At 39.6% G+C, this 19,548-nt stretch overlaps 1 protein-coding gene across 1 annotated transcript in view; it reads left to right on the top strand.

The window, feature by feature from the left end:
* Positions 1-17,634, top strand: part of LOC138702260 (cytosolic non-specific dipeptidase-like) — a 49,221-nt gene extending 31,587 nt beyond the window's left edge. Inside the window, exons 4-5 of the mRNA XM_069829844.1 lie at positions 9,030-9,176; positions 17,395-17,634. Coding sequence (XP_069685945.1) covers positions 9,030-9,176; positions 17,395-17,634 — 387 coding nt within the window. The remainder of the gene's footprint in view (positions 1-9,029; positions 9,177-17,394) is intronic.
* The last annotated feature ends 1,914 nt before the right edge of the window (positions 17,635-19,548 follow it).

Below are 19,548 nucleotides of genomic sequence, written 5' to 3'. Positions count from 1 at the left end.
GGTTTTGCCCATCGCCAAGAGGGCAGTGTCGTCTGCATAGATACACAGATGACTACTTCTGCCGTGGATATAGCGAAACGGGAGGTCATTAATGAATATATTGAAAAGTATGGGCCCGATAATGGAACCCTGTGGGACTCCTGCGTGAATTTCACGGGGGGTGGAGAAACTAGTGCCTACACGGGTTTTGAATGTACGGCCTCGGAGGTAGTTAGAAATGAGGCGTATCATTCCATCTGGGACTCCCATGCCCAGTAACTTAACGAGGAGTCCCTCATGCCAAACCTTGTCGAATGCTCGCTCGATGTCCAGGTAAGCTGCAGCTACTACACGCTTCGTGCTCATAGCCCAGGTAATGTCCTCCGTCATGCGGAGTGCCTGGAGTGTAGTGGAACGACCAGGGTGGAAACCGAACTGCTCGTTCCTGATTTGAGGCAACACTACTTCAGTGAGGCGTCTATGTATGACCCGCTCCGCCAGTTTGCTGAGACAATTGAGAAGACTAATAGGCCTATAGTTGCTTGGATTCGTCTTATCCTTTCCGGGCTTTGGAAAGAGAACTACTTGAGCCTCTTTCCAGGAAATGGGATAGTGACCGGAAGCCAAGATGTTATTAATTATCTCTGCTATGCGCTTCATAGCTGACCTTGGGAGATGCTGCAATATAATTCCTTGGATACCGTCGGCTCCTGCGGCCTTATGAGGGCCGAGGCGACGAAAGAAATGGGCGACCTCGTGGGTGTTCGTAGGTCGTATCCCATTTTCCGGCTCCCTGCTAAGGAGGTCTCGAACCGATTCCTCAACAGCTCTGATATGGGGCAAGTTTAAATTTTGTTCCACGGGTTGAAAAGTGGTCTCTAGAACGTCTGCCAGTGCGGTAGCCTTCTCCTCAGGAGTAAAGGCCGTGACATCTGGACCGACTACTAATGGGTGAATAGATTGAGACGGATTGGACAGAGCTCGAGATACACGCCAGACATCTGACATGTTTCTGCTGTCCATCGTCTCAACCTTGGACTTCCAAGCATCCACGACCGTTTCGTGGACCGCCTCACTGATCCGCCTCCGCAAGCGGTTCATTTCTATTCTATGTTCATCTAACCTAGTACGCTTCCACAATGTTCTTGCTCTATTGCGGGCGATCTTTAGGTCTCTAATGTAGGCTGGGAGCTGCATCCGTCCCGGTTGTGAAGACCGTTTCGGTATTGCAGCAACCATTTTCTTCTTTATGCACTCCGTCAGGTCTCTAACTGACCTATCTATCCCTGCCGGAGTGACTTCAGGGGGGAGTGGTGGAAGCGTAGCGGCTACCTGGTCTTGGAAGAACACCCAGTCTGCCGCCTTGTAGTTGAATTTCTCAGCGGTTGGGGAGAGTTCGACTGGGTGCATGATCTCCATTATCACCGGTAGGTGGTCGGACGGAAGATCATCCAGGGTTGTTAGTCTCGCTCTAGTTGTGAGACCTTTCACCAGAGCGATGTCTAATATGTCAGGCAGTTGATTTGCAGCAGCCGGTACGTGTGTGGGTTCCCTAGGGGCCATCACGACGTATCCGTTTCCTGTAGAATTAAGAAAAAGCCTATCGCCCTGCCGATTGGGGCGTTGACAGTTCCAGCTAGCGTGCCTCGCATTGAGGTCGCCGGCGACTACGAATCTATCGGATAGACTTGTCACTATATCTAAATCGCGTTCATTTAGTGTGCCCGGAGGACTGTAGGCAGCCATAAGCAGAAAGGGGAGTCTGCCTATGTAGGCTCTAATAGCCACTGCCTCTAATGCCGCTAGCTGGGGAAGGAGATACTCACAGTGCGCGATCGAAGAACGAACGAACACCGCTGCACCTCCGCCTCTTCTACCCGCTCTCTCTTGTCTATAGACTTTAAACCCCGCGCATCTTAAATTTACTTGGGGTGTCAGGAACGTTTCTGTTATAAATGCTACGTCTATATTATTAGCGTCTAGGAAGGTCCTGAACTCATGTCTATCATGTCTAAGGCCCCTGGCGTTCCATATACACATCCTAGCAACTCCGTCACTTCGTCTGGCCATTGAGAGAAACGAGGGAGGTTAGGAGCTTAAATATCTCCGGGAGGGCAGACATAGGATTCTGTCATTACCTATGCCGCACCCGCATGGGGGTTTGCGGCAGTGTCCCATCTCCGTAAACTCCAAGTTATCCAAAACCAGGTGATTCGACTCATTACCCATCTCCCCCGAGTCGCCTCGAGAAGAAAGTTCCATGATGAACTAGAGTTGCCAACCATAGACGAGTTCATTGCTCGACTGGCTAGGAACCTGTATGCGGAAGCTCGTGCTAACCCCAACCCGCTCATATCTGGCCTCGGCCAGTATGATCCTAGGTTACGGCGTAGACACCAGACAGGTCCATTAGCTATACAATTGAGACAGGAGGACAGGGAGGCTGGCGTTACTCCCAGGTTTTGGTAGCCACGACTCAACTCCATGAGACTCCTTGGATAGTGCAACCGCTTTAAAATGACCTTGTCTTAACTGGGCTAAACAAAATCCCTCCCTAACATTATCTACTTTTGTTGATCGATGGAAATATAATAGAGCCAATTGGCTAGTATATATCCATCGATTCATAGAGTCATTCAACGTAAGAGCCAACTGGCTAGTCTCTGATATTGAGACAACTCATCCTGCCTAAGGTTTTGCCGTGGTTTTCCTAAGGCGCTAAGACAAATGTCGGGATGAGCCCTAAAAGAAATGGGCCACGGACCTGCACTCATATCCCCATTAATCTTCCTAATTACTTAAATTAATTAACTAATTACATTTGTCCCCCCTCTTCGTAATTGAGCCATCATATAGCCAAATGGCTTGTCTCAAAATTGAGACGATCAACAAGGCTCATGATAACAATCACCTCCTTCATAATAGCCAAATTGGCTAGTCTCCTATACATGAGACAACTCATCTCGCCTAAGGTATTCCGTGGTTTTCCTCAGGCGTAAGACAAATATCGGGATGAGCCCTATAAGAAATGGGCCACGGACCTATATGCCCTTCCCCATATATATTCCACCTTTATTGTAAATGATGTATGCCCTAGTTCAGATAATATTAATAGTCTATTAAATATACGAGGTCACTCAATAAGTCGCAAATTGAAAGGACAGGGACCTCTCAAATTGCAGATTAGATTTCACGGCGCTTCTTCCGACGGCCTTCACCTGCTTTGTCATCGAACAACAGATGACGGCGTCTTGCCATCCTAACGGCAAACACCAGCCAAATCCTCCTCGCCCCGTTCCGTGATCAATTGATCAATCTCAGCCCCCCTCGCGTATGTGGTACCTAAGAGGTTACGTCCAATTTCGGCTTCCCCTTCAAAATTTTCTAGAGCTCCTTCAGGGGAGCAGCGTAACCCGGAGTGAGACTAGTGGCCAACAGGCTTGGAGCTCACATATTTAGTTTTGTACAGCCCCCAACCCCTTGCAAGGACGCGTTTTGCGTACCTTTTAAATTTTCCTCCCAATTCTCCTTCGATTTTTCGATTTTTTCGAGACATAGGATTCTCCATAAGGAGAACTATCACTCTGATTAATCCTTCTAGTATTGGGGCGAGCGGGAGGTTGGGGTTTGCTAATTGCAACGCCTCCTGTGTCTCGAAAAAAAAATCGAAAAAATCGAAGGAGAATTGGGAGGAAAATTTAAAAGGTACGCAAAACGCGTCCTTGCAAGGGGTTGGGGGCTGTACAAAACTAAATATGTGAGCTCCAAGCCTGTTGGCCACTAGTCTCACTCCGGGTTACGCTGCTCCCCTGAAGGAGCTCTAGAAAATTTTGAAGGGGAAGCCGAAATTGGACGTAACCTCTTAGGTACCACATACGCGATGGTTGTGCGGGCGTATTTATAGTGCGGCTCGGGGGCCGAGGCCTGTTGTCGCTGCGGTCCGCGCCGCTTTGTTCGCTGCTCCCGTTCTGGGTTCCGTCCTTTTGTTGTAGTGGCTTCTTATCTGTTCTGTTTAGGACCGAATACCAACACTTGTTTAGCTTTACGCCTTCTTCCTTGCGATTAAAGTTGTTGTTATGTTTATGTATTTCGATCGCTTCTCTATGTAGACGGGGGAAGAAGTGCGTCGTCGTGCTCAAGATGTCCGTGTCCTTGAATCTTATGTTGTGATCGCCCTCTTGATAGGCATGTGCTGCCACTGCCGATTTGTCGATCTGTCCTAGGCGGCAATTCCTATTATGTTCTGTCAGTCTCGTCCTGACGCTCCGCCGTGTAGTACCGATGCACTGTACTAATTTTTCCCTCGTTTAACTTCACAATAGCTGCAGCACGCTCTGTTGTCTTCGATAGAGGTAGAATAAACTAGTTGTATTTTCTTCGTCACAAAAATTTATGGCATTATACATAACGCTCCGCGCTTGGCTACGAAACACACGTCTTGCGACATTGCGACCAGATTGAAACACTAGGCAGTGGATGTGACGATACTCCAGCAGTAAACATACGCAGCGAGCACGGAGTTCCTTATTCTGCCACGACGGATCCCGCCTTGGTCGCCTAGTACTTTATTGTTCCTTAAAATCACACTAACCTGATGTAAACATTGTGACTCCGAACCTCAAACTGTGTGACGTTTTCATCATCTCCTGTTCCTCGAATTCGTCATGTCTTGGATGTGTCCAAGGCATTAGTACCATCTGTATTATTTGTAGATCTTCTTGGGGAACGGATTTCTCGTCGATGCTGACCTTCTTACCTCCCACTTCAGTGCTCCCGTAGCATATGGGTGAAATCGTTGGGTAGTCTTAATTTTATTGCTAATATGAGCCGGAAACATTCCGTCGAGGTAACACTAGGCCCTGAATCACGCCCTCTGAGACGTAGGTCTCGTGGAAATTTGTGTTGTATTCTTTGTTTCAATTTCTTTCTGCACACAGCTCCACCTGTATACTGCGGTTTGCGTTTCTTGACTGTTCTCCAGGAGAATGGGATGATTACACTAGAGTAGAAATTAAAGTTGTTTCCATGCATTCGTCAGTTGTTACTAATAAAATTGTCTAGTGGTAGATTCCTGCTCGAGCTCTATCTTTTGGCTGGTTTAATTCGCCTAACAGTTGTTTGTACCATTGATTTTACCACCTCTGACTCCGAAAATGTGTCGGTCTCTTCTTCCATAATAGCTTCTGCGTTCGTATGCTTATTCTCTTCTATTATGACTTCTTCCCCCTCTGCCACCCGTGTTGACTCCTCGTATGACGTCACTTAGCAATAGCTTCCTTCTTGTGACGTTAACAGGCAGATAAAACTTTTTATTCGGACACTGTGCGAGTCTTCGCCACATATGTACATATATGACATAGTTGGGTTGTCCTGGATATTTTTTTTACTTGGTTATTAACGACGCTGTATCAACTATGAGATTATTTAGCGTCGATGGAATTGGTGATAGTGAGATGATATTTGGCGAGATGAGGCCGAGGATTCGCCTGAAATTTGCCTTACGATTGGGGAAAACCTCGGAAAAAACCCAACCAGGTAATCAGCCCAAGCGGGAATCGAACCCGTACCCGAGCACAACTCCGGAGCAGACAAGTGCCTTAGCCAACAGAGCTACACCGGTGTCTGATTGTCCTGGATAATGCAGTATGGCAGCATAGCCGGCAATGATCAATTTGATTGGTATGTGTTTCTTGATCTCAATACGAACCGCTCAAACACCACTATGTACGGCAGCGGTGACCAAAATTGGTATCGTGATTACATCGCGTAATCACAGACAATCAAACGGATAAGGAAAGTTTTCTGTACATTGCTGTCTATCCCATTCACATACTGAAAACAAGCAGTGGCGGTTTCATGTCGTTCTGCAAGCCCTCTATCTCTACAAGCAGGAACAAAAGGTTTCATAAGGAATCGGAAGAGGAATAACTTCGTTCTCCTTTGCTCAACGGCTAAATTAGAGTATTTAGAAGCAACAAAAGGCATTACAAGAAGTCACGCTGAATATACAGACGTAAATAGATTATTATTATTATTATTATTATTATTATTATTATTATTACTTACAACTTACTTACAAATGACTTGTAAGGAATGAGCAGGTTCATTGCCGCCCTCGCATTAGCCCGCTATCGGTCCCTATCCTGTGCAAGATTAATACAGTCTCTGCCATCATATCCTACCTCCCTCAAATCCATTTTAATATTATTCTCCCATATTGTATGGATTCGTAACAAGCTATTTTTTACGGTGATGGGTTGTTAGCCTTTCGCCCAACCCCCAAGCTTGAGGACCACCCCTTATCGGCTGTCCACGACTGCTTATTCAATATATATGGTTATTATTATTATTATTATTATTATTATTATTATTATTATTATTATTATTGATCAATATCGTAAAGTGGGGTTACTCGACCACCGCGGGGCTACTTGGACACAACGTGACGTATTGAGACATTATACGTATTTAGTTAGGGGAGGGAGGTCGAAGAAGGGGGCAGCAGAAAATTTTGAAGTACCTCGGGCGACCTTAGTACGGAAGATACTTGGAAGAAATCCGAGATCTGTTGTTCTTTAAGTAAGATCCTGGGAGAGTGGTGGCTATTTTTAATTTACTTATTTGTACTTTTTAATTAGATGGTTGTTAAGGTCACTTGTAAGTTTTTTTCATAAAGAATTTGTGAGAATAAGTAAATTTCAATAAATTTTAGCTTTCCTTTAAAATATTGTGAGAATAAATAAAAGTTCAATAAACCTTACTTTTCCTTTAAATTGATATTATATTATATACATATATTCTCAAAGATAAGACTTCTGCCACATATTTTTAGTAGGTTATTTTATGACGCTTTATCAACATCTTTGGTTATTTAGCGTCTGAATGAGATGAAGGTGATAATGCCGGTGAAATGAGTCCGGGGTCCAGCACTGAAAGTTACCCAGCATTTGCTCGTATTGGGTTGAGGGAAAACCCCGGAAAAAACCTCAACCAGATAACTTGCCCCGACGGGAATCGAACCCGGGCCACCTGGTTTCGCGGCCAGACGCGCTGACCGTTACTCCACAGGTGTGGGCTGCCACATATTGCAGGGTAACATGAGCACCTAACAAGCATAGGCTACCAAACGTTTTATGCCTAAAAACAGTTAAGTGTCCAAGTAACTCCAAAACCGGGGCTATTTGGACACTTAATCACTTTTTTTTGTTTAAGTTTGTGAAAGATATTTTCAATTTTTATACCAGCTAGGTAATCTTGTAGGCCAAGTAGGTGCAGTATATATTTTTTAATCGCTCTAATATAAAAGTCTTATTTTACATCGAAAAGTGTGCTAAAATGCTGTCCAAGTAGCCCCACTTTACGGTATTCTTCTGTACGTGTATGAATTTTTTTCAGGTCTCTTCCTTTGAAGGATAAAATTACTATACAAGTTTCATAATGTCTGACCGGCGACGTAGGCCTAAATATTGCCGGCAGAGGACGAGAGAAGTATAAAATTGCTACTGAACCAATGGCAGTGGTCTCATTCCACGTTTATCTTGAAGTTGTGCGGTGTGAAGCGTTTTACCCCTGCCCAACTTCAAGACAAGCGTATAATGAGACCTTCGCCATTGGTTCAATAGCAATTATACTTCCCTTCTCCTCTGGCGGCAATGTTTACATCTCCTGTCAGACATTATGGAACAAAGTATAGGCTACATATCAATTTTAAGCTTTTTAATCTTTATTCATTTAATAACAGACTAGCCTAATATTATAGAACAACTGATTCAATATTATATGCATTGTAAGGATGGAATTCCATTATCCTATGCTTAAAACGTTTGCTGCTAAGATATTAGCGTATTTTTCTTCTATTTATGTCAACAGTTGTTTTCACAAGTTATACTTATTAAACACAAAAACAGGTCCCGCCCTACGGACGAAAACACAGCGCACTTGAGAATTGCCGTGTGTAGCATTCAGCCTGACCTTGTTTCTTTTTCAGAAAGATGCACAAAAAATAATTGAAGGTTAAAGTTTTGTTTCAATCATTAAGTTAATATATTTATCTGTTTGAAAAAGGGATTTTCTTATACTTTTAAGTAATCTTACAATTGGGGCCTATTTCTGTTTTTTTCCTTATTAAAATATTCATGAATTAATATTGAGCAAATGAATATAGACCTACTGCTTGATTATAAATATAGCACATTCTACCTAGAGATAGACGGGAAATGAGCTATGGAATGTTCAGTTCAGCATGTGCACGAACAACCACTGGTTGTAGTTTTCATGCAAAGTACCTCTCCCTCGTCTCCGTACTTCTTAGGCTGTCTTTCGTGTGTAATCACAGCCGTTCGCGTTTTGATCACCGCTGAATTGTACGAGGTATTTGTATTATGTACTTCAAACCTCGGAACGGACGTGTCTAACAGTTCCGTATGATGAGAGAGACTGGATCACTGTATTATCGTCTATTTCTAGGGGTAAGTTAAAGTAGCACTGAACCGTGTTGACATCAGTACGCTGTAGTCATTTTCTCTTTGGATCGTTATCGTATCTAAATTTAACTGGATCTGTATATTTATTTAACAGTCGATCATAATGAACAGCTGATAACAGTATCTTTCCATTGTATTGAGCTGTACCGTATCAATTTGCTCTTTTGTGGTGTGTAATGTTTCATCAGTCTAGTTATGGATGTCTAATGTCGATAGTCTCTGAGCTTCATAATTACTGTATGTAAACACTACTTTCACTGTATTTTTCCTTTGAATGGTAGCCATACTTACTTACAAATGGCTTTTAAGGAATCCGAAGGTTCATTGCCGCCCTCACATAAGCCCGCCATCAGTCCCTATCCTGCGCAAGATTAATCCAGTCTCTATCATCTATTCCACCTCCCTCAAATCCATTTTAATATTATCCTCCCATCTACGTCTGAGGGAAGGAGTCTCCAAAACTCCCGGCGACCTGGTGACCAATTAATACCGCATCCTTGTCGCCCCGGGGGCTGCCTTCCCCGGCCGAATGGCAATGCCATCCAACCGAAGTCGGGCCCCTTACAGGTGTTTGGTGGCACCCCTGGAAAAAGCTTCAGGTACACGGGGGTCAACCTCCCGCGGCCGCCCCAGGCCTTACGAGCTGCCATTCCGCAGTTGCTCGGTACGGACCTGCGACGCAGGCGGAGTTCCCTAGCGGGTCTAGGTTTCCAAGTAATAGTCAAGAGGAATGCAGTAATAGATGTACTACACCCCCTTGCAACGCCCCTCTGGTTATCCCCTGCTGATACGTAGCGACAATGCGCTACTCAGACTGACGGACCATGTTGCTTTTGGCGGGAGTAGCATGCCGAGTGTTATGAGACGCAAACGGCCACTATGACAGAGAGTCATAGTTATTTCCCTCCGGTCTCCCAACTAACACTCTATATGCATTTCTGGATTCGCCCGTACGTGCTACATGCCCTGCCCATCTCAAACGTCTGGATTTAATGTTCCTAATTATGTCAGATGAAGAATACAATGCCTGCAGTTCAGCGTTGTGTAACTTTCTCCATTCTCCTGTAACTTCATCCCTCTTAGCCCCAAATATTTTCCTAATAACCTTAATTTCAAACACCCTTAATCTCTGTTCCTCTCTCAAAGTGAGAGTCCAAGTTTCACAATCATACAGAACAACTGGTAACATAACTGTTTTATAAATTCTAACTTTCAGATTTTTTGACAGAAGACTAGATGACAAAAGTTTCTCAATCGAATATTAACAGGCATTTCCCATATTTATTCTGCGTTTAATTTCCTCCCGAGTGTCATTGAAGAACACAGGAATAAAAGGGGGAATGTCACTTTTTTGTGAAAATTGAGATAATGGTAAAGATTGGAAGTTTATGGTTAGACGACAATAAAACATATTGACCATATTGATTAATAGATTAACCACCTTTCAAAATGCATGGTGGTATTTATCATTTGTAACACACTTCTTGAATAAATCAGTTTTAAACTTTAAATTAGCTCTCCTGAAAATCTTGACATTTCCCCTTTTCTTCCTGTAGTCTTCTTGTTACTGTTGCTCCAAGATATTTGAATTTTTCCACCTCTTCGAAGGATAAATCTCCAATTTTTATATTTCCATTTCGTACAATATTCTGGTCACGAGACATAATCATATACTTTGTCTTTTCGGGATTTACTTCCAAACCTATCGCTTTGCTTGCTTCAAGTAAAATTTCAGTGTTTTCCCTAATCGTTTGTGGATTTTCTCCTAACACATTCACGTCATCCGCATAGACAAGAAGCTGATGTAACCCGTTCAATTCCACACCCTCTCTGTTATCCTGAACTTTCGTAATGGCCTATTCTAGAGCGAAGTTAAAAAGTAAAGGTGATAGTGCATCTCCTTGCTTTAGCCCGCAGTGAATTGGAAAAGCATCAGATATAAAGTGGCCTATACGGACTCTGCTGTACGTTTCACTGAGACACATTTTAATTAATCGAACTAGTTTCTTGGGAATACCAAATTCAATAAGTATATCATATAATACTTGTCTCTTAACCGAGTCATATGTCTTTTTGAAAACTGTGAATAAATATCAATAGTCGATCTATTACGCCTAAAACCGCACTGATGATCCCCAATAATTTCATATACGTACGGAGTTAATCTTCTCAGAAGAATATTGGACAAAATTTTGTACGACGTCAACAAAAGTGATATTCCTCGAAAGCTACCACAGTTAGTCTTGTTCCCCATTCTTCAAAATAGGTACAATTATGGACTTCTTCCATTGTTGTGGTACAATTTTCTTTTCCCAAATAGCAAGCACAAGTTTATCAATTTCGCCAGATAATGCGCTTCCACCCTCTTGTATTAATTCTGCTGGAATTTGATCAATACCTGGAGACTTGTACTTTTTCAGATTTTCTATCACAATTTCGACTTCTGAAAGTGTGGGTTCGGATATAAATGGCTCAGCAGTTTGTATTTCAATTTCGTTCCGATCATTTCTATTTGGATTATATACATTTAGTAGTTGCGCAAAATAGTTTTTCCATCTGTTCGGGATTGAATGAGGGTTTGCAAGCAAGTCACCAATCTCATCCTTGATCACGTTTAACCTTGGCTGATATCCGTTCTTAAATTCCTTTATACCCTGATATAAATCTCGAATGTTTTTATTCTTACTATTTGTTTCTACCTCATTCAGTTTTTCCTTCAAGTAACCTCTCTTTTTATTCTTAAGTGTACGACTTGCTTCTCGTCTTTCATTGAAATAATTATATCTATTCTCCTCAACAGGATCCTGTAAGAATTTCAATTTTACCTGTTTCCTTCTTTCTACTACCATGCAACAATCTTCATCAAACCACAGTTTCTTTTCCTTAGTTTCATAATAACCCATGCTCTGCTCAGCTGCAATTTTGATACTATCTCTGATATTTTCCCAGATAATGCGCTATTAACATCTAACTCTTTTTCAACTTCGTCGGAACTTCCTAAAGTGGCAAACCTAAGCTTATTTGAAATTTCGACCTGATAATGTTGCTTAATTTTCTCGTCCTTTAATTTCAGAGTATTGAATTTAGTAATATTAACTTGTTGCTCTAATTGCTTGGCTACTGATAGTCTTTCTCTTAATTCTCCAATTATCAAATAATGGTCAGAATTACAGTCTGCACCCCTGAAAATTCGAATGTCTACTATAATAGCATGTCTCCGTTTATCTATCGTAGCCATTGTCCTTGCAAATCATACTTAAGAAATATAAAAATATTATAATACTTACTTACTTACTTACTTACTGGCTTTTAAGGAACCCGGAGGTTCATTGCCGCCCTCACATAAGCCCGCCATTGGTCCATATCCTGAGCAAGATTAATCCAGTTTCTATCATCATTTCCCACCTCCCTCAAATCCATTTTAATATTATCTTCCCACCTACGTCTCGGCCTCCCCAAAGGTCTTTTTCCCTCCGGCCTCCCAACTAACACTCTATATGCATTTCTGGATTCGCCCATACGTGCTACATGTCATGCCCACTTCAAACGTCTGGATTTTATGATCCTAATTATGTCAGGTGAAGAATACAATGCGTGCAGCTCTGCGTTGTGTAACTTTCTCCATTCTCCTGTAACTTCATCCCTCTTAGCCCCAAATATTTACCTAAGAACCTTATTCTCAAACACCCTTAATCTCTGTTCCTCTCTCAAAGTGAGAGTCCAAGTTTCACAACCATACAGAACAACTGGTAATATAACTGTTTTATAAATTCTAACTTTCAGATTTTTTGACAGAAGACTAGATGACAAAAGCTTCTCAACCGAATAATAACACGCATTTCACATATTTATTCTGCGTTTAATTTCCTCCCGAGTGTCATTTATATTTGTCACTGTTGCTCCAAGATATTTGAATTTTTCCACCTCTTCGAAAGATAAATCTCCAATTTTTATAGTTCCATTTCGTACAATATTCTGATCACGAGACATAATCATATACTTAGTCTTTTCGGGATTTACTTCCAACCCTATCGCTTTACTTGCTTCAACTAGAATTTCCGCGTTTTCCCTAATCGTTTGTGGATTTTCTCCTAGCACATTCACGTCATCCGCATAGACAAGAAGCTGATGTAACCCGTTCAATTCCAAACCCTGTCTATTATCCTGAACTTTCCTAATGGCATATTCTAGAGCGAAGTTAAAAAGTAAAGGTGATAGTGCATCTCCCTGCTTTAGCCCGCAGTGAATTGGAAAAGCATCAGATAGAAACTGGCCTATACGGACTCTGCTATAAGTTTCACTAAGACACATTTTAATTAATCGAACTAGTTTCTTGGGAATACCAAATTCAATAAGAATATTATATAAAACTTCTCTTTTAACCGAGTCATACGCCTTTTTGAAATCTATGAATAACTGATGTACTGTACCCTTATACTCCCACGTTTTCTCCAATATCTGTCGAATACAAGAAATCTGATCAATAGTCGATCTATTACGCCTAAAACCACACTGATGTTCCCCAATAATTTCATCTACATATGGAGTTAATCTTCTCAAAAGGATATTCGACAAAATTTTGTACGACGTCAACAAAAGTGATATTCCTCGAAAGTTACAACAGTTAGTCTTGTCCCCCTTCTTAAAAATAGGTACGATTATGGACTCCTTCCATTGTTCTGGTACAATTTCCTTTTCCCAAATTGCAAGTAAAAGTTTATAAATTTCGCTAGATAATGTCCTTCCACCCTCTTGTATTAATTCTGCTGGAATTTGGTCAATACCTGTAGACTTGTACTTTTTCAGATTTTCTATCGCAATTTCGACTTCAGAAAGTGTGGGTTCCGGTATAAATGGCTCAGCAGTTTGTATTTGAATTTCGTCCTGATCATTTCTATTTGGCCTATGTATATTTAGTAGTTGCCCAAAATAGTTTTTCCATCTGTTCAGGATTGAATGAGAGTCTGCAAGTAAGTCACCATTCTCATCCTTGATCACGTTTACTCTTGCCTGATATCCGTTTTTAAATTCCTTTATACCCTTATATAAATCTCGAATGTTTTTATTCTTAGTATTTGTTTCTACCTCATTCAGGTTTTCCTTCAAGTAATCTCTCTTTTTATTCCTAAGTGTACGACTTGCTTCCCGTCTTTCATTGAAAAAATTATCTCTATTCTCCACAATTGGATCCTGTAAGAATTTCAATTTTGCCTGTTTCCTTCTATCTACTACAATGGAGCAATCTTCATCAAACCATGGTTTCTTTTTCTTAGTTTCAAGATAGCCTATGTTCTGCTCAGCTGCAATTTTGATATTATCTCGGATATTGTCCCACACGCTATTAACATCTAACTCTTCCTCAGCTTCGTCAGCAGTTGCTGAAGCAGGAAACCTATTTGAAATTTCAACCTGATAACGTTGCTTAGTTTCCTCGTCCTTTAATTTCAAAATATTGAATCTACTAATATTAGCTTGTTGCTCTACTCGCTTGGCTACTGATAGTCTTTCTCTTAATTCTCCAATTACCAAATAATGGTCAGAATTACAGTCTGCCCCCCTGAAAATTCGAATGTCTACTATACTAATGTGCCTTCTTTTATCTACCAAGATGTGATCTATCTGGTTATGTGTCCTTCCGTCTGGAGAAGTCCACGTATATTTATGTATATCCTTATGGGGGAATGTTGTACTCTTGACAATTAAATTTTTTGATTGGGCAAAGTTGACTAATCTAATTCCATTTTCATTACTACTTAGGTGTAGGCTCTCCTTTCCAATTGTTGGTTTAAAAATATCCTCCTGTCCTACTTTAGCATTGAAATCCCCCAATAAAACTTTCATGTGATATCTAGGTAACTGATCAAAAGTGTGTTCCAATTCCTCATAGAAGCTATCCTTTATATGGTCGTCTTTCTCTTCTGTAGGGGCGTGAGCATTTATAACTACGATATCGCACCATCTGCCCTTAAGTACTAAATACGATAACCTGTCACTGATAAATTCGACCTTTTTTACTGCTGATTTTATTCTTTTATGTACAAAGAATCCTGTTCCTAATTGGTGATTATCGTTTCCTTCCCCATAATACAGTAAGTAATCGCCTATTTGTGATATGCCATTCTCATCTAACCTAACCTCTTGTACTCCCACGAAGTCTATTCTATATCTAGCTAGTTCTTTTGCTACTAATGTTACCCCTCCTGTTCTATAAAGACTAGTTACATTCCATGTACCAAATCGCATAACCTTTTTCCTTTGCTGTGGTCGTGCCGGAGAATCAGTCCCATTCCGAGGCTTACTGTTAGGTTTCGTAAGAAGCTGTTTTTTACGGTGATGGGTTGTTAGCCCTTCGCCCAACCCCCAAGCTGGAGGACCACCCCTTATCGGCTGTCCACGACTGCTTATTCAATATATTCGCAGCTACCCTCCATATCTGGAGGCCGTCTCCTTTATCCGCAACCTGAGGACGCGCCATGCCATGGTGATAGGGACCCACAATACATGGAATATTATAATACAAAAAACTAAATTCACTACCGTATATTTCGGTGGTATATCTATTCTATCATTGTGAATTATAAATACATAAACAACTTCAACTGCAGTGCACTGCAAAACCGATGCGTTGACTACCAGCTTCATAGAGCAATTCAACACATTCAACATAAAAATGGTGGTTCTAACGTATAACTTAAAAAAGAATTGTTATTTCTGAATTTTGTGTTGAGTTACAATTAGAGGCAACCGTTTTAAGATTGAAAATTATAATATGGTTATAATTGTTATTATCGTTCACCCTCAGACGATTTAAAAATATTTTAAATAAGTTGGAAACATTACTATGTTATATTTTAAAATTTAAATTAGAAATTATTTTCAGTGATTTAGATATTGATTTTTAACTTTTACTGAAGCCAAAAATGAATTATGTAATGCTTTTAACTCATGCAGTTATTTTCAATCAGAGTTCGAGCCAACTAAAGAGACCATTGCATTGACAACTTGTTTAGGCCTACTCCTATTCATAAGCAGAACTATACTACTGAGGCCTTTGACCCAGGATTTTCAGATCACAAAGCTATTGTAATTAAAATTATATTTAAAGAACACATTAAAATATGAACATTAATAACTTCAGGACTTTCGAAAATGTTAATGATGATTATAGTTAAGGTTTTTAAATTCAATTATCAGTTGAGATTCTTATTTTAATTTCTATTAATAATAACAACATACATGTTTATTTGACGAGTTCTGTGCTATGTTTTATGATATATTTTGTAATTTGTTTCATCTTACTACAGTCAGAAGTGGTAATTTCAAACCTTATAAATTAAGAAATAAGTGGTGTAATAATGAAATTGCCTAAAAAAAGAAATATTGGCATTGCGTACATTAGCAAATTGTACAAACGAATTAAGTCTAAGATAAGAATATTAGAGAATGAATCAGAATGTTAAATGTTATGTTTTATTTAACGACGCTCGCAACTGTAGAGGTTATATCAGCGTCGCCGGATGTGCCGGAATTTTGTCCCGCAGGAGTTCTTTTACATGCCAGTAAATCTACTGACATGAGCCTGTCGCATTTAAGCACACTTAAATGCCATTGACCTGGCCCGGGATCGAACCCGCAACCTTGGGCATAAAAGGCAGCGCTATACCAACTTGCCAACCAGGTCGACTATGAATCAGAAATACACTATAAAATTCTCATAAAAAACTTCAACATGAATGCCAATATAAATTTCATTGAAACCTCTGAAAATAAAAGTAACTCTGTTTGGCCTTCAATCAAAAAGAACTCAATAAGGCTGAATGCTGATATTTATGTTACACCCGATTAGTTCAATTTATTTTTTACTTAATAGGTTACATCAAGAATTAAAGCTCAGTTACCTCAGTCAAAAGGATCTGCTCTTAATTTATTAAATAAAATAAATAATAACCCGAATTCCAACAATACTTTTAAGTGGAAAGCGATTGAAACCAATGACATATTGCTCAACGAGTCGTTCATATAGCTTAACATGCTTGGAATTGTGGTTGACACTAAGCTAACTTGGGAACAACATATTGAGCAATGCGTTATTGCTTTTAATCCATTTTCACTTACAAGTATTAAATTATCCAGGGTTTTATTTATTTTAAAAAGTTTAATAGTTATTTATGACGCAGGTTCGTGAATGTTATCTTTTTGGCACGAGTGTAAAGTTTATGAAATTTATTTACCTTTGTATTAATTGTATTTTTCACAGCAACATGAAGATTTAAACGGCAGTAAATTTTACAGACATATTATAGGGGTTCCGATAAACTAAGACATAGAAATTAAATTATTAGGCTATATGTTTGCCGTCTAAGACAGCTTATTAATACTAAGTGAAATTTATTAACTAAATTAGCATAATTTGTATGAAAATGTTACACAGATGAACGTTTTCGGCAATGTTTTGCCATCTTCAGATCATTTAGGTAAGAAATGTTACAATATATCAACACTTTACAAGATTATTTTTATATATTTCAACTATTTTATACGTTACCTGATTTTAGCCTTGACATTGTTTTTACTCTAATCTTGTAAAGTAATTCTGATCGCCTAAGAAATTAAACCTCCAACACACGATTGCAAACTCTAAAATCTTCACATTAGTTTTATCCATTTTACTTATCCGCGCTGCTATAATCAATTATTATTGATTAGCATCTGTGAGATTATAACGTAATTATTCGTTGGCGAAGTTGAAATTATTACTAATATTTTACGAGACAAAACCTGGGAAACAACGAAATACTGGGATAAGAAATGCCAAATTCAGAGATTATGCTGGACAAAATGCATCACTTCATCTTGAATTCTGAGCAATGGATCTTTCGCTCGTTGCTTGGAGGAAGGTAGGAAGGTCAGTGATATAACTAATTGCTTTCAGGCTGCCATGCGTGCTGTCAAGTACGTATACAAAGCAGAGCCCGATCTCACGCGGGAGGGCAGATCCATTCCTGTGTGCAACATGCTTAAAGACGTGACAGATGGCAAGAGTCTCCTTCTGCTTCCAATCTGTAAGACGGACGATTGTCAACACACATCAAATGAAAAGATAGACCTCAAAAGCTACATCGATGGAATCAAAGTCATGGCTGGTTACATTTATGAAGTCTCACTGCTCTAAGTTTTTCTTTTATTAATTTTTTTTTTCCACTTTCGTTGTTATTTCTATTGTTGGTTTAATTTAATAAAGTAATGATACTCTAGATCCTGTGTTCACCTCTGTCACTCTTCTACAAAACGATATGCGCCAATTTAAGTCTTGTAACTAACCCGTTGCAAACTTTAGCACTAAGAAACTCAAGTTATATTTCGTGATTTTGGTCGCTCTTTTCGATTTTGGGATTTGATTAAATTACGGCCCGTGTAACTACGCATTGTCAAAGCTGTGGTATACAAACTTTGTGTGTTCTGTTAAAAAATAGGCTAATTACACATATATTTTTTACTACCCTGTTCAGCCCCGGATATATTGTAGTCTATTGGCTTTGTACACGCCTCATTTTTCTGCGTTGTGTCCTTTTATCGCTCGAAGTCCCTGCAGTATCACGAGACGTTCTATAGAACTCTTTTATCATAATCGAGATGCTAGCTTACATAAGTAGGTAACTTAGAAGCGAGGAACGGATGGCCTGTAATCTTTACCTAATTTCCTCTCAATCAAATACAGGGTTCTTTTTATGTTGTACATACTACATTCACTACACGCAGTTTTATATTCTTTCAGAAAGGAAATTAGGCTATAGAGCCTGTCTCCAAGGTTATGTGCACCCTGGACTAAAAGTCACTACTGTAGGGCATTACGAGAACTGTTGTGAAAGATTTGCGAAAAATGTAACTTCCTTGAATATCTTGAATTTTACGTGCTCTAATTTCATAGTTGTAAAAACAATTTAGAAACTCAATCTATAAGTTATGAACATAAGCTATGTAAAAAATTAAATCTTTTTATTATCTGATTCAATGTTAAGAAAATTACCTCAAGTAATAAAACATTGTAAGAAAACGTAGTTTTTTTTAAAGCAATTAATATCTAAAAATGCTAAATTGAGACTTCGTTACTCAGTAATAAGATCTGTAGTTACATATGCTGTAAAGCATGTAGGCCTATGTTTAGTCAATAGTCCGAAGACTTGTTGGAATCTCAGAAGTGACACCAATAAGGCATCACTCATGAGGCAATTAAGCTAGAAGATATTGGAGTAAGGTGGCCAGTTCCTTTCCCCCTCCATTGCATACATCCCTGACTAGTAACATATTTCACTTAACAGACTTAAGATGTATGCAACAAATTGTTCTTCCTCTGACACATATCGTCAAATGAGATGTATTGCCTGATAATACATGTATCAGCCAGAACCTCAATGAGAAGGTACCTACTACAAATTCGTACAAAGAAAGCTGTTAGTATTTGAAAGGAAAATACCAGGAAGAATTTACGGACCAATTGAAGATTTGAATGGTAAGGTAAAGTACCCAAATAAGAGACAGGGCCCTAATAAGAGATACATTGTTAACTTCTCCGGTATAATTTGCCATCTCTCGACAACTATGGTAAATCAATGTTTGTGCTTCTAAGGCATCGTGTTCTTTGTCTAACCTCAGTTGAAGGTAAGCAACGAAGATGAGAGCAAGCAAAGTAATTTTTCATACTTTGAACTTTTTACTGGTTTTCGTTGAGGAAAAGAACAGCAGTTAATGTAAGCTACAACAAATCTATTATTAATTTTATAAAATTGCTGGCAAAATGTTGCATATAATAAGGTAGATTGGTAATAAGGAAGATAATAATTTATGACCTTGGGTAGCTATTTCATTTTTACTTACTCTGTTCCCTAATAAGAGATACCTAGGGGTCCTATTAAGAGATAGTGTCTCTTATTTAGAACCCTCATTTGGTATTATTATGATGCTCACCTTGGAGAGTTTACGATAAGCGTTAATGCTTCCAGTCTTATCAGTTTGTCTGCCAGTTACTACATAAGAACCAATGAAAGATTAATTGAACTATTAATTTAAATTAATTACGAATTAGGTC

Source organism: Periplaneta americana, chromosome 6 (assembly GCF_040183065.1).
Source record: "Periplaneta americana isolate PAMFEO1 chromosome 6, P.americana_PAMFEO1_priV1, whole genome shotgun sequence".
NCBI lineage: Eukaryota > Metazoa > Arthropoda > Insecta > Blattodea > Blattidae > Periplaneta > Periplaneta americana.
Note: the sequence above shows the minus strand (reverse complement) of the source record. Positions and strands in the feature narration are given on the sequence as shown.